This window comes from Acomys minous (genome assembly GCF_964271855.1).
Source record: "Acomys minous genome assembly, chromosome: 5".
Taxonomy (NCBI): Eukaryota; Metazoa; Chordata; class Mammalia; order Rodentia; family Muridae; genus Acomys; species Acomys minous.
In genome coordinates, this window is record NC_140494.1 from 116,442,420 (window position 1) to 116,457,478 (window position 15,059).

Genomic DNA, 15,059 nt, shown 5'->3' on the forward strand with positions numbered 1-15,059 from the left:
GAGGAAGGAGGGAGCTTCTCTCCGGGGGCAAGACCTGAGGTTACCTGTGTGTGCAGGGTCTGGCTTGTGGCCCCCATCTGAGATACTGGAGACCTCACGTGGCCATAAGCCAAAGGGACTTTGAGATAAAGAGTTGCTCCTAGCCAGGTGTGGTGGCACACGCCTTTAATCCCAGCACTCGGGAGGCAGAGACAGAGGCAGAGGCAGGTGGAGTTCAAGGCCAGCCTGGTCTACAGAGCAAGTTCCAGGACAGCCAGGGCTACACAGAGAAACCTTGACTTGAAAAACCAAACGATAATAAATCACTTAGCAATGTGTGGTGCTCACACCTGTAAGCCCAGCAGCTATGGAAATGAAGGCAGAGAGATCAAGCAGGAGTTTAATGTCACATTCAGGTACAGTACATATGAGCTCAAGGCCAGCCTAGGATATATGCGACCCTGTCTTAAAAAACAGTTGTGCAGGAAAAGTCACGGGGGCTAAGGCATACAGCCCTACAAATATGGCCTCTAGGGAGTCAGGCATGCCCCTGGGTTTATAGCAAGGCAACAGGGAGGGAGCGCCATCTATTTGTGAGCTGAAGATCCCTCAGTCTCCCTGGTTCAGGTATCAGTCTTACTCTTTGGGGGTCTGCGGCGACCTGTGGGGAGAGCAGGTGAGGTGGTGACTGTGTGTATTCCCTCTGTTCATCCCATGTCACTGGGGACCCTCTTTCCAGCTCAAGGAGGATGTTGAAAGATGTTCACCTGTGGTTGCCTGTCGCCCCCTTCTCTTTCCCGTCTTAGAGGCTGTAGGGGGTTCCAAGTTTTGTTGGAGGCTGGTCCCTTCAGGCTGTTGAGCTTTATTCTTAGGAGGGTGTTTCCTGGCCTTTCGAGTCCTAGAAATGGACTTGCTAGAAAGTGGACGGTCCTGGATGGAGAAGTTGGCCCTTACTAGGTTTCCAGCAGTTCACATGCGCACCAGGACCCACCGCTGACATTCCTACTGTGCTCCAACACTCCCTTGCTAGGGGAAGACAGCTGGCCAGGAGCCTGCCTGAGGAGTGGAGCTGGGCGGGAGTAAGTGCGGAGGAGGCAGGGGCTGGCTGTCCTACCTCTTTTCTGTCCTCAGCATCCAGCTGTGCTTTCTGTGACTTCTTTGTTCGGGATCTGCCCCCTGTAGGATGTAGAGATCCCTAGGGCTTCAGCCCTTCGCTAATTCTTCGCTTAATTCTTTCTGGGTTACTCCAAGGTTGGGGAGGCATGGGAGGATGGGTGTGCAAGGCCCGTGGGGCCCTTCCAGCTCTTTATCTCACGCATTAAGAGCTGCTTACCTTTCGGTGCCAAGGGTCCAGGATCACCCTAAAAGGGAATGAGGACAGTTCTGGAGTCCACCTGATCTGGTAAAAGGACAGTTTTCCTTGGAGTGGCAGGGCCATATCCCGTCCCCCAGCCCCCTCGGGAACAGTGTGATCCTTGGCGGGCCTCCACAGGCTTGGGTCATCTCTACCCCAGCAGCTTTCCTGGTGTCTCTATTTGCCTATGTGAGTAGTAGGGCTCAGACCTGGAACCAGATGGTGCGGCCCTGTCGGTCTCGCAGGGAATTCATGCCTGGCACGCCATAGCACCGCAGCCAGGCTCGGAAGGCAGCAAAGTCCTCCTCCCCACGCTCTGGCCCATAACCTTTGCCCCCTGAGGGACAGAGGAATCAGTCAGAGGTGCGGGGATGCTGTGAGGTGGGAGCAACAGGGAGCCTGGATCAACCTGGCTCAGACCTCAGCTAAAAAAGCTGCTAGACTGAGTCAGGCCACACCACCTCCTCCCACTGTGACTAGGCCGGTGTCCTCTCACTCTGGCTTCTGGCTTCTCCATCAGCAGGAGTGAATCATTGTTTCACCTACTGCTTGGGAAGCTGGGAGAAAGTGGAAATTTGCTAAAAGACGTGGCCTGTTTAGCAAACTCCCATCCCTCGACCCAAGAGGACAGCTGCCCAGCATCTCACAGACACTGAAGCAGAGATCACCGGCCATCTCTTGGCCACCCCAGGCCTCACCCAGCTGAACCACTTCCTTAGGCACCAAGTGACACAGTTCCAGCAGGTCTGGGTTCTGCAGTTTGGCCTTGATCTTCTGGCTCAGGGTCAGCTCTGGGCTCTGAAGGGGGTGTGGGCAGAAACAAGGTGTCAACTCACCCCAGCTCAGACACTGAAGGCAGTGGACTTCCCCTCTAAGCTTGACAAGGCTGATAATGTGGTTCAAACCCACTCCATACACTAAGGCAGACACCTGAGTCTACCCATATACCCTTGGCCTCCAGGCTAACATGAGAGCCAGCACACATGTGCTTGCACTGTCCTCACCAGCCGGCAGTGCTGCAGGGCCTCTAGAACTGTTCGGGCCTTCTCAAAAGGGGGAATCTTCAGCCTGGAATTGGGGGAGGACCCAGGCTAAGTAGTGGATGTGGTCACCCATGCCCCTCTCCAGCCCTTGTACCCACAGCCTGCCCGCTGACCGGTACAAGATCTCTGCTCGCAGATAGTTGCCAATGCCATTGAAGAACCTCTGGTCCAACAAGGCCTCGCAGATGGGCCGGTCAAAGGCTTTGTCCGATAGGTTCCGAAGTACATTCTCTCTGGAGGGACACAGGCTGGATGCACGAGACCCATCCCACATCCCAGGAGGGAAGAAGGGCTGGGGAGTCTGTTCTGAGCGCAAGGAGGAACCGCCTCAGCTCCCTCTGGTCTCAGTACCATTTGGGCAGCTGGTAGGTGTTCCTATTTGTTAAATGGGGGGGGGGGCACGGATATGGGATTAAGTTTATTGTTAAAGAATCAAAAAATGTTCAGCCAGGCATGGTGATTCATACCTGCTTTCCTAACACTTGGGATGCTGAGACAAAAGGAGAAAGGCAAGCTTGGGGCCTGCCTTATTGACATAGCTAATCCCAGGCCAGGCAGGGCTACATAATAAGATCCTGTGTGTGTGTAGACACACACACACACACACACACATACACACACACACTCACGGGACATGTGGTGTAGTATGCTAAGGTGTGGTGGCACATCTGTATTCCCAACACTGGGAAGGCAGTAACCTTACTGCCTCGAGAATGTAGCAAATACCACCAGGCCATCCTGGGATAGAATGAAATCCTGTCTGTTTGCCTTCACTCCTTCAAAGTATGAAGGACTAGCATGAGTGAGTGTGATGAAGAGCCCTAAGATTAAAAAAAAAAGGGGGGGGGTGGCTGGAGAGATGGCTCAGCGTTTAAGAGCACTGACTACTCTTCCAGAGGTCCTGAGTTCAATTCCCAGCAACCACATGGTGGTTCACAACCAAATATAATAAGATCTGATGTGCACTGAATACATAAAAAATCAACAAACAAACAAAAAGTAGAAGCTTCTATGTACTGCTGATATCCATCCTCCCCAAGGCACCTAGCTGGAGGGCTATGGAAACTGCTTTGAGGTCTACCAAGAGATGAAACAGAAACCAGCAGGCAGGCAGCCTATGGTCCCCAACTCCCCAGGAAGAATGAGGCAGCAATAACCCAGGGCTACAGGCAAGTCAGGAGTCAACTGCTTCTGTGACACCAAAGATGTGACCAAGCCTAGGGCTTGACAGAGGCACAAAATCTGTTCCCAGGAAGGAAAATGAAACTGTGCCAGGCCCACCCCAGGCTTGCACCCGCTCAGTTCTTCCCACCAAGGCTTTGTTCCAGGATTTACACAGCTGGTTCAGTCTCCATCAGTCAGTTCTCAGCTCCCCAGATGACCACGCCACGTGTGCTCCCCACCCTTGGCCAAAGGTCTCCTGGCCACCTGCTTTACCTCCTATCATCAGTGCGGCGAGCAAAGGGACCACGTTCACGTTGCCCACTGCTGGACCCTGCAGGCCTGTCTCGGAGCAGATACTCCTGTTGCCTCTTTAGAGGCAAGCACTGAGAACAGGGACAGTCACAAAGGAAACCCCAGGATAGAGACAGCTGAGCAGGCAGAATGTGACAGACCACCAAAACCTGACTCAGAAACTCAGCCACTTGGCTACCCTCTCTCCACTGTGCAGGCTTGTTTCTTAAGTACCACGAAAGCCCTCTACCATCCTTGGTGGCCCCAGGAAGCCAAGCGGGCTGCTGGGCCACAGCACAGGTCTAATGCGGTTCCTGGGTCCTCAGACCTTTGGCTGCTCTTCTTCCTTTGCCCTGCCCTCTCACAGGTGTGTCTGCCCTCACACCATCTCAGTGGACAAGGGGCTGAGGCTCAGTAGGGCTAGCATTTGTTTTATTTTATTTTATTTTATTTTTGACCTGGTACCCCATATATCCAATCCTACCTGAATCGTTCGTACTCCAGCAAGACACAGGGTCCACGGCCTGGCTGCCATTCACCCGCAGAGTCCCAGTGACCAAAACGGCGGATGTCTACGAAGCAAAGGGCAAGCCGGGGGGCAGGTGGGGCCGTGTAAAAACGTAGATGGGCATGGGGCGGCAGTGCATCTGCAGGCACCAGCTGGAAGGATCCAGTCATACCAAAGCGGAAGACAAGGGACAATGGCTTCTGAGGAGGCTGGGCCCCGGGCAGGGGGTTCAACGTCAGGCGCAGCTCCTTGCCTCGGGCTAACGCTGAGATTTGGTAGGCACTGCTCTCAAAAGGTACCTCAGGGTTCCGGCTGACAGAGGACTTCTCCACACACCCACCAAATACCAGCCTCTTACAAGCCTCATTCACAAAGTGACTGGCCAGGTGCAGCTCTGGGCCCTCTGGCATTCTGAAGGAGGAATGGGCGGGATCCTGTAGTAGGAAGGGAAGACCTGGTTGGGCTGGAAGATGCCTTGTTAAGTCGGAATTATCACTGTTTTTTTTTTTTTTTTTTTTTTTTTTTTACAGTCAAGGGCAGAAAGGCACGTGGCCATCTAGGGTAGTCAAGGAAACGCTGGCTTAGCCCCACCCCCTTCACCCATCCAAAGTACTAGATGCTGGGAAGCGGAAGCTGGGAGGCAGCACAGCTGTCTTGCTCACTAATGCTTTCTTTCCTTGGGTTTCCACACCTGGTTTTAGAATAAAGTTCAGATCCTGCCTGGGACTCGTTATGAAGCTCCCCCAACCCTCCCCGCCACCTACAAATCAGTACCTCCCCATCTCCAGCCCTTTAGCCCTACTGTCCCCTACCCTGAACACAGTAGGGAGTTTTAAGGAGGCCTTCTCTCTCTCTCCCCCCTATCCACATCTTGACTTAGGAGCTCCCAAAGTTCAAAAGTTCTCATCTGTTCTGGCCTCTGCTGGCACCTCAAAGGCAAAGCTCGGGCCACTCATTCACCGCACCTTAGGCTGGCCCCGCCCCTGTCTAGCATCCATGGAGGTAGAAACTCAAATGCCTGCTGGGCCAGCAGCGATTGACCCAGCCTTCCATCACCACCCAGGCAGAACAGAGAGGCTCCCCCTCCCAGCTATCCTCTAGTCGGGGCAGGAAGCAGAGCTAGGAGGAGGGAATGCGCCATCAGTGCACAGCCCTCAGGAGTCGGGTGGGGTAGGTGGTGTGGGGTGGCCAGGAACGACCGGGCTCTAGCTCTTTGCCCTCACCTCAGGATTTGTTACTTGCAGTCTGAGGCAAAGATACGTGTATGGCAGACGCTTTTCGGGCTTTACATCCAAAAGTGTTCGGTTTGCGGAAAACCTTCAGAGTCCTAGTTTTGCGAGGAGGCGGGGCTTTCTATGGCACCCTCCTCCACCACATACACACCAAAATCTTGGGTTCCCTGCCTTCCCCAGGCTCCCAGATCCTTCAGATTCTCAGCACCAGCGAGGATCCGTACGGTCCCCATCCAAGCTGGATACCTACGCTGATTGCTCCTCACCTTCAGGCTGCAGCCACTAAGGGGTTAATCCTAGCAGTCTTCCGAACCTCAGAGAACACTGGGACAGGACATAGCCGCCCTGGTATTGCTGGGAAGTGTAGTTCCTAAGGAAGGCGGTCGAGGATGGACTGGGGTTCCTTAATTACAGAAATCCCGGGAGTTGAGCAAGCTAAGGTGCAGTCGCGTGGCCCGGAGGTGGCAAAAGACCTGGTCTTACTGTGAGCGGAGGCGCGGTCTGAACTGGTGCCCGGAGTCTCAGCTGTGTCTGCAGTTGAAGTTACAACTTAGCCTAGCTGGGGTTGACAGTGGCTGCCGGAAACGGCACCGACTGTTAGAGCCACCTGCAGCTGTATGCACGACACACAGGTGCATGATAAACAGTCCTTGGGGACCCAAGATGACCTTGTCAATGCTCAGTCAGACATAACATATAAACAACGTGATCACTGCCTGCGGAGCGGGAAGTACATCCGGCAAAAACACAGCGCCTTCTCTCTGCGGCAGCTTTAGGTAAAGTCAGGAGTTAGGCACAAAAGCTTGGTCTGTCACAACTTGAGGCACAAAAAGTGTAGACAAGATACCTTTTGCCATACAGAACGAATCAGTTCAAAGTGCAGGAACAGAACCAGAGGAAGTTCTTTGTGGCTGTGGCAGGCGGTGGGCAGTGGCCTAGGTAAGGACAAGAGAAGAGGGAAATGTTAGGGCTGAGTCTCAAAAGTCCCTGGGAGGTGGAAGTGGGATTAAGAAGTATAAAAGAGAATGAAAACCTCTGCAGAGTGCTTTGTATTTACCTGGTGCTGACCAACAGTCCTTCTCCATGCTTTTTTTTTTTTAGGGGGGGTTCTTTTTTTCCATTTTTTTTCGAGACAGGGTTTTTCTGTGTAGCCTGGCTGTCCTGGACTCACTCTGTAGACCAGGCTGGCTTCGAATTCATAGAGATCCACCTGCCTCTTCCTCCCAAGGGCTTGGATTACAGGCTTGCACCACCATGCCCAGCTACATAATATTTTTCTTTTTTCATTTATTATAAATTTTTTATTTTGTATCTATTTATTTATTTTTGGTTTTTCAAGACAGGGTTTCTCTGTGTAGCCTTGGCTGTCCTGGACTCGCTTTGTAGACCAGGTTGGCCTCGAACTCACAGCAATCCACCTGCCTCTGCCTCCCGAGTGCTGGGATTAAAGGCGTACGCCACAACCTCCCAGCTTAAATTTTTTTTTTTTTTTTTTTAGGAGAGGAGGCTAAAGAGAGGGTCTTGCTATGTAGTCCTGATTGGCATGGGACTCAGGCTGGCCTCAGCTTACTTTGATGCTCTCTCCTCTGCCTCCCCAGTAGGAACTGGGGTTATTAATAGGTGTGGGTCGCTGTGGTGGTTTGAACGAGAGCAGCCTCCGTAGGGACATATTTTTGAATACTTGGTCCCCACTTGAAGGAACTGTTTGGGAAAAATTAGGAGGTGTGCCCTTGTTATAGAAGGTGTGCCACTGGGGGTGGGTTTTGAGGTTTCAAAATCCCAAGCCACCACCAGTCAGCCCGCGCTCTCTCTGCCTCCTTCTTGTGTGTCACCATGAAGCTCTCAGCTACTGTACAATGCACGCCTGCCTTCCAGATGCCATGTCCTGGCCACGGCGGCCATGTGCCCACCTTCCGAAACTGTAAGCCCCAACAAACTCTTCTATTAAGTTGCCTTGTCACAGTGTTTTGTCACAGAAATAGAAAAGTAACTAAGATAACCACTATACCTGACTTGCAGATGTTTTTTAAAAGCTTTTTTTTTTTTTTTTTTTGGTTTTTCGAGACAGGTTTTTCTCTGTGTAGCCTTGGCCATCTTGGACTCATTTTGTAGACCAGCATGCTGGCCTCGAACTCACAGCGATCCGCCTGCCTCTGCCTCCCTAGTGCTGGGATTAAAGGCGTGCGCCACCACGCCCGGCTAAAAGCTATTTTTTTTTAAAAAAATAATCTATGTATGTAAGTGTTTGCCTACATGTATGTATGTGCTCCATGTGCCTGTCAGGTGCACTCTGAGGCCGGGAGAAGGCATCAGATCCCTGGAACCACAAGTGGTTGTGCTCCTCCATAGGTGCTGGGAACCAAAATCAGTCCTGTCCTCTGAGAGAGCAGCAAATGCTCCTATCTGGTGAGCCATCATCTCTCCAGCCCTGAAGCATTGAGGGGGATTTTGCATTTTGTTTTGTTTTGTTTTGTTTTGAGACAGGGTCTCCCGGGACCCACTGTCTCTGCTGGGATCAAAGGTGTGTGCTACCACATCTGGCTGAGAGTAACAGATACACGTGATTAGGCAGCTGCTCCCCACACTCAGGAGGTAATGCCCACTGATGCATACTATAGCAGCCACAAAGAGGAAAACATCTCAATAGCCATCTGTGGGTGCGTAGAGTTTTAAGAGAGATGGCTCCGTGGTTAAGAGCACTTACTGCTCGCCTCATACCCTAGCCGTATGGTGGCTACTACATCCTGCCTTTCCCTCAACCCCTTTGCTTTTTCGAGACAGAGTTTCTCTGTGTAGCCTTGGCTGTCTTAGACTCACTTTGTAGACCAGGCTGGCCTCGAACTCACAGCGATCCACCTGCCTCTGTCTCCTGAGTGCTGGGATTAAAGGCTTGTGCCACCATGCCCGGCCCCTCCCCCTTTTTTAAAAACACGGGTTTCCAGGATCAAAAAGCAAGAACCTTTATCCCTGAGCCATCTTGCTGTCCCATGTTAACTGTTCTTATCACAATTTAGGGTGTCTATTTTATCTTTTACTCCCAAATTTTCCCACACTCAGTAGCATATTCCTCTCGAAAGCCGAATATTTTCTGTGTAGACAAGCCACTCTGTCTATGCAGTTGCCACCTGGAGGGTATCTGGTGTGAGTGAGTGACTGTTTCTTCAGCACCATGCAAATATCTACTTTCACATCAACATTTAAAAATATATATATTTTAAAGACAAGGTCTCACTATGTAGCTCTGGCTGTCCTGGAGCTGGCTGTGTAGACCAGACTGGCTTTGAACTCCCAGAGCCCCAACTGCCTCTGCTTCAGGAGTGCTGAGACTGATGGTAGGGAACATCACAGCCAGCTTAGTCTTGTTTTTTTGTTTTTTGTTTTTCCTTTTTTGGCTTTTCAACACAGGGTTTCTCTGTTTTAACCCTGGCTCTCTTGGAACCTGATCTGTAGACCAGCCTGGCCTCAAACACAGAGAACCGCTTGCCTCTGCCTTCCAAGTGCTGAGACTAAAGGCATGCACCACCACCTGGCTTCCCAGCTTAACTTTTTGAAATTGCTTTTTACTGTGTGGGCGTGTGTTGGCTTCTCTAAACATTTTATTTTATTGGGGTATCTTATATCTCTTTATCCCTTCTCCACCCCAACCCCTTCCAACACCCTAACACCAGGTAGGAGAGAAAGGTTAGTGGGAAGGGAGGGCATAGCTACTTCCTGCTGGCTAGGGTCATTGGGTTCCTTGGGGCAAATCCAACCTTAATTTTAGGGTATCTCTGACTTCTCATCAAACTGCAGCAGACAGGAGCATCCCTGTCTCTCTCCAGGCTCCGGAATTTATTCCCTCTCAGAGTCCCCACAATTAAACTATCTGCAGCTGACAAAGATCATGGCCTTCTCAGAGCAAAAACGAGTTTCACCTTATTGACTATGACTTTGTTTTTCCTTTTGATACAGGTGTGTGTGTGTGTGTGTGTGTGTGTGTGTGTGTGTGTGTGTGTGTGTGTGTCCCTGACTCCATAGTGAGCCTTTTTACAGGGAGCACTGGCTAGCCTACTGCCATCTTGGGAGACCACGGGTCTTCGTTTAGGCTGCTACAACAAACACTGAATAGACACATTTCTCAATTCTGTAGTTCAGGAGGCCAAGCATCCGGGTGCAGGCAGGTTCAGCTCACTGTGAGGGGGTTTCCTGGTTTGTAAGCAGCCATCAGTTCTCTTTGCCTTATATGGCCGTCTGTGTGGGCTCAAGAATACCTGCCCATTGACCACTCGGACACCAGACTCAGATTGATGGAAGTTCACTGAATGGTGAACAAAACCTGACTGGTCAGGCCCATAATCTGGGCTGGGGAGCCAGACTATGACACCGGTTTGTTTCTAAGGCAGGGTTTTTATATGAAAAACCATAACCAGGTAACAACCAGGTAACCAGGCATAGGAAGCCAGAGGGTAGGGTGAGGAGTAGGGGCACAGCATTGCATTATTTTAACTAGTTAAATAGAGCATTTCCAAGTGCATTGTATCTAAATAGCTAGACAAAGCATTTCAGGCTGATTGGCTAGGATATAGGGGAACTTTCCAGTTCCCCATTGTTCCAGGAGTAAGGGACATAGCAGGATGTTTCAGTCATAACTCTAATAGAACATACACTTATCTTTAACTGAAGCGAAACATGCGTTTATCATCTATTGTTTTATTCTAAGCAGCAAGCATCAAACTATCCTGGTCTCGGGAGTAGGTGTTAACAGAGGAGCCACAGTTATGCTAGGAACTAAACTAGGTCTCAACGGAGGGGTTCTAGAATATAAGCAGGTTACCCCACCACCAGGATGCAGCTTCAGAATGATGGGGTGGGGTCGGGGTGGGGGTGCGAATGTGACCATTCAGTTTGCAGCACCCAACCTCTTGCTAGTGAGGCATCCAGGCCTGGACTCTTCTCTTCCTAGCAACGACAGCAAGGAAAAGCTCTTTCTTTTCTCTGCCCTAGGCACCTGCATCAGTGCCACACGCTCTTGCTACAAGCCTGAAGACAGGACAGAGTTAGCATCCAAATTTGCCTTTCTATAGACACGCTGTTTATTCTGGTCCTCAGTCCCAGTTTGAGAAAATAACTGATGGACAGGGAGGTCAGAATGTCACGTGGTCTTTCTTGGGATGGGGATGTAGCTAGGTTGATAAAGAGCTTGCTGGACGTGTATGAAGTCCTGGGTTTGTTCCCAGCATCATATAAATCAGGCATGGTGGTTGTGGTGGTTTATGGCATGGCCCCCATAGACTCATGTGTTCCAATGCTTGGCCCACATGGCCTGGCACTCTTAGGTATGGCCTTGTTGGGGGAATTATGTCACTGTGGGGCAGGCTTCGAGGTCTGATGTACTCAAGTTATGCCCAGTGTGACAGTTTCCTTCTGCTGCCTGTGCCTCAAGATGTAGAACTCACAGGGTGTGGTGGCACATGCCTTTAATCCCAGCGCTCGGGAGGCAGAGGCAGGCAGATCGCTGTGAGTTCGAGGCCAGCCTGGTCTACAAAGTGAGTCCAGGACAGCCAAGGCTACACAGAGAAACCCTGTCTCAGAAAAAAAAAAAAAAAAAAGACGTAGAACTCTCGGTTCCTCTAGCACCATGTCTGCCCGCACGATGCCATGCTTTCTGCCATGATGATAATGGATTAACCCTTGGAAACTGTAAGGCAGCCCCAGTGAAATGTTTTCCTTTATAGGAGTTGCCGTGGTCATGGCTCTTCCTCACAGCAAGGAAACCCTAAGACAGTGGTGCATGGTTAGAATCTCAGAACTGAAGAAGTAGAGGCAGGAGGATTCAAAGTTTAAGATCAACCTCAACTAGAAACCAAGTTGGAGTTCAACTTGGCCTCGGGACGCCTGTCTCAAACAACAACAACAACAACAACAACAACAACAACAACAGCACGGCTCATACACATTACTGTATATGTGTTTATTCTTTTTGCCTATAAAAAATGGTTGACAAGTATTTTCTTTCAAAAGAAGGCAATTCTGGGGCCCAGGAGCCCTATGCAGTAAGTCAGGTAGCCAGTGACCCAAGAGGTCAGGGCCAGCCTTGAAAGAGGAGTGTGGAGGGCAACACCTCAGTGTCAGCAGGGCAGCACCACAGAGGCGAGGAACACCCTTCTCTTCAGCCCAAAGCGGTCATCAGGGTCTGAGCCTGCTTCAGTTCTGCAGGGGAAAAGATGGTATATAGGGAGTGGTAGGGACTACAAGCAAGCCCGAGGCCATTTGGCCTTCCCCAGGAGGGCCCCCCACCTCTGTAGGTCCAACCTCACCTGCCAGAAGGACCTGGAACTTGTCTGCTGAGAGGGACATGGACACAGGCTGGGCCAGGGCACCCGGGGCAGGCACAAGCTGTAACTGCAGGTGTACCATGGGCTCCTCCACAGAACGCAGTAGGCTGGAGCTCAGAGTGTAGTCTACCCGCCAGCCCACGCTGGCCAGCCTGTTCACTGCAGGCAAGAAGTTAGGAAGCTATCAAGAAGGCAAGCCAGGAAGTCCTCCACCTCAGTCCACAACGGGGCTCAGCGCATAACCCTTCAAGGCTGTGTGGCCAGGTACAAGAATATCTACCATGAGCCTCAGAGAAAAGATACTCAGGCCACGGTCATGAGATCCTTGGCCAGGTCTAAACCCAAGTGCTCTGTGTGGAACTGTGGTTAAGGCTTTCCCTGGAGCAATGGCATCAAGCTGGTGCATGTGCAGCCCGGGCTCGCCAGGCTGTTTTCATACTCACCACGCAGGCTGCAGGCCCGAAGGTGCTCCTGTAGGGGGCTCTGCTTCTCTTCATAACAGCGGCACAGGCTGGTGGCATGCTCTGCAGGCAGATCGGGCTCTGAGGGGCAGCTCTGCTGAGGTGGCAGGTGGAGACTGCCACTGGGCTTAAGGGGTGGGTCTCAGGATCCAGGGCCCACAGGGTACATCTCGGGGCCAACAAGGCATTGGTGTACCGTCCCTCCCCCGCCTCCATGGGTTTCCCACCGGCCTGCTGTGTACCTCGGGGCAGCCCCAGCTGCTGGAGCTCACTGGACAAGGAATCGCTGTCCACACTATGCTTGGCTGCACTGGAGAGGATGAAACTCAACACAGCAACTGTGGCCTTCACATCTCCAGACTCTAGAGACCCACGGGGGGTGGGGGGGGCAGGGGATGTCACTGGAGCCCCGACCATCTTCCTGCCCCGCTGCCTCCAGCTTTGGGCCTCAAGCTTCTTGAACTGCCCCCCCCCCCCCCCCCCGCACTGCTACCGGTCCAGCAAGTGGTGGTACAGGGCTGACAATACGGTTCTTCCTTTCCCACTCTGCATTGAAGCAGGAGGATCAGGCAGGCTGTGGTCCCCAGTCTCGGGTACACTCACCAAACTTGGCATCGGCAGTAAGCTGCAGGATCTTCTCATACTATGGGGAAAGGAGGTCCTAAGGAGGTGCCAGGGCCTCGTCACCAGCCCCTCGCCCCTGGCCCAGATCCTGCGGTAAGGAGTGGGCTGCGGCTGGAGAGAAGGAAGGGCACGCCCATCCAAGGGGATGGGAGGCCGAAGAACTGACTTCTCAGGTTATTGGACAGTGGGGTGCTGGGTACCCCCGTACTCACATCAATCCCCTGCCCCAGAAGCTCCTTCAGCACCTGGTTACACAGCAGCCGCAGCTTCACGGAGGACTGGAAAGGATGGCCCTGCTTCAGCCAGACTGGCCCACCTTACCCCTCACTGCTAGGGTGCGTTGGCTGAAGGGGAGGGGGGGCAGCCCCATCTTCAGGGAGACTCCCTCACCACCCCACCCAAGCTCCCAGTCCCAACCTCCTCCCTCTACCCTGAACCCCAAGCCTCTCTCTCTTCCCAACCCTAAGTAAACCAGTGCACTCAACAATCTTGGCCAGTGTGCTGATCTCTGCTAGGACCCAGTCAGGACAGTCCAGATCGCCACAGAACCGGAACCTCTGCAAGAGAGCGTAAGGTAGGAAGTCAAGCTGCATGGTGGCGCACGACTTTAATGCCAGCACTTGGGAGGCAGAGGCAGGCGGATTTCTTTGAGTTCGAGGCCAGCCTGGTCTACAAAGAGAAACTAGGACAGGCAGAACTCTGTGTAACAAAGAAACCCTGTCTCAAAACAAAACAAAACAAAAACCCCAACAAAAAAACAACCAAAAACAAACAAACAAACAAACAAACAAAAAACCAAGCAAACAAAAACAACAAAAGACCCAAAGGAAAAAGATAAAAACGGAAATCAAGCTACAGGAAGGGCTGAGGTGTGGCCAAGAATGGGCACTCTTCGGTCACCTGCTCTCCCAACTGTCTTGAGTATTCCCTCCCTGCCCACATTGCCACCTGACTCTTTTCTGACTTCTACTTTACCTGCTCAACAGACACCAATTGGTGGCAGTTTTCCCTAAGTACCACACTCCAGCCACGACAGCTTGCCTCATGCTATCTGTTCCTCATCCCTACCTTCATCCTTGCTGGGCTCTTCCTGATGCTGGGTTTTAAGGGGCATGTTGCTGGCAGCGCTGGGGCTCAAAGTCAGGACCTCGGGCCCATCTACCATTGAGCTACAGCACCAAATCTTCCTTCCTATAATCTGGTTAACAAAGCACTCTGGGCAGCCAGAGGGAATGCTCCCTGTTTTGATCATGGTGACCTAAACTCCAGCAAGATTTGATCTTGCTTGTCTCGCTAGAGCTTAGTAAAGATCAGGCAAGGCAAGATGTGCACTCTCAGGGGTCCGGGTTCTTTCAGAGGCTGCACAACCGTTTCCTGTCTGCGGACACCCTCCACTGCCCCTGCATCCCAACGGGGTAACACAAACTACAGAGTCGCATCTTAGAGATGCAGTCCTAATACGGCGTCAAGGCTCAGGTAAACCTCTGCAGTTGCAGAAGGATCCATGCCTGCCAATTCTTCCTTCTAACTTGCCCCTCCCCGTTTGCAGCTGAAAATCTCGATGCCTGTATGGGCCGGACACTCAACACGTATCTGCTGAATGAATCGATGTATGAATCAGAAAGTTCAATCCAATCCAAAAACCACTCCTTGTCTCTGGAAAGCGCGGAGAGGCTTCCTAACCGGTACTAAGCATGTTCTCTTCTTGGTCACCCGTAGGGAAGAGGGCGGGTGCTCCTCTGGGGATCGCGACGAGTCTGAGAACCCGGTTACCGGGAGGTGGGGCCTCCCGGCCCAGGGACGGACGCGGGGGAAGCGCAACTATGCCTGCGGGCTCGGCCGTCCTGCCGCACCGCGCAGGCGCCAGTGAATATTCTCTCCTTATGCTCCTAGAGTCCCCGAACCCCTTTCTCGCCGAGACCTAACTTCTCACGTCCCCCCCCCCCCCCCTCCTCAATAGCTCACCATGATGTCAAGAGACTGGATTCAGAACTTCTTCCGGCTCGACGCAAGGTCAGCTGACTCCGCGATCACATGACACCGACAGGCGTGCATAGGGAGGGCTGACCGTTAAGGTGAGAACCAATCG

The 15,059-nt window shown here is 52.1% G+C and overlaps 2 protein-coding genes across 3 annotated transcripts; both read right to left on the bottom strand.

Annotated features, from left to right (window-relative positions):
* Positions 1-361: 361 nt before the first annotated feature.
* NEIL1 (nei like DNA glycosylase 1) lies at positions 362-5,045 on the bottom strand. Of its 2 annotated transcripts, XM_084782299.1 has the most exons (10): positions 4,512-5,045; positions 4,316-4,403; positions 2,490-2,609; positions 2,338-2,401; positions 2,032-2,131; positions 1,543-1,670; positions 1,313-1,340; positions 1,094-1,155; positions 747-909; positions 362-640 (listed from the first exon to the last, which is right to left on the bottom strand). In XM_084782299.1, the coding sequence occupies exons 1-10, from the start codon at positions 4,747-4,749 to the stop codon at positions 603-605; spliced, it is 1,029 nt and encodes a 342-aa protein (XP_084638425.1). In that variant the 5' UTR covers positions 4,750-5,045; the 3' UTR covers positions 362-602. The 2 variants fall into 2 exon arrangements, with proteins under 2 accessions (XP_084638425.1, XP_084638424.1); XM_084782298.1 differs by having other exon boundaries at positions 4,316-5,044.
* A 6,461-nt stretch (positions 5,046-11,506) lies between these two features.
* Positions 11,507-15,059, bottom strand: COMMD4 (COMM domain containing 4). Its single transcript, XM_084782333.1, has 8 exons — positions 14,936-15,059; positions 13,456-13,527; positions 13,183-13,248; positions 12,950-12,989; positions 12,589-12,708; positions 12,329-12,409; positions 11,868-12,044; positions 11,507-11,760 (listed from the first exon to the last, which is right to left on the bottom strand). The coding sequence occupies exons 1-8, from the start codon at positions 14,936-14,938 to the stop codon at positions 11,720-11,722; spliced, it is 600 nt and encodes a 199-aa protein (XP_084638459.1). The 5' UTR covers positions 14,939-15,059; the 3' UTR covers positions 11,507-11,719.

Bases quoted from the DNA above. Each gene is read 5' to 3' on its own strand.
- NEIL1 (XM_084782298.1), bottom strand. From the start codon at position 4,749: ATGCCAGAGGGCCCAGAGCTGCACCTGGCCAGTCACTTTGTGAATGAG. The intron at 2,132-2,337 runs GTGAGGACAGTG...CACCCCCTTCAG, and splicing joins CCCTGCAGCACTGCCGGCTG to AGCCCAGAGCTGACCCTGAG. The intron at 910-1,093 runs GTAGGACAGCCA...TTCTCCATCCAG, and splicing joins ATGCTGAGGACAGAAAAGAG to GACCGTCCACTTTCTAGCAA.
- COMMD4 (XM_084782333.1), bottom strand. The intron at 13,249-13,455 runs GTTGAGTGCACT...CATCCTTTCCAG, and splicing joins TCAGCACACTGGCCAAGATT to TCCTCCGTGAAGCTGCGGCT. The intron at 11,761-11,867 runs GTGAGGTTGGAC...TTTCCCCTGCAG, and splicing joins GTTCCAGGTCCTTCTGGCAG to AACTGAAGCAGGCTCAGACC.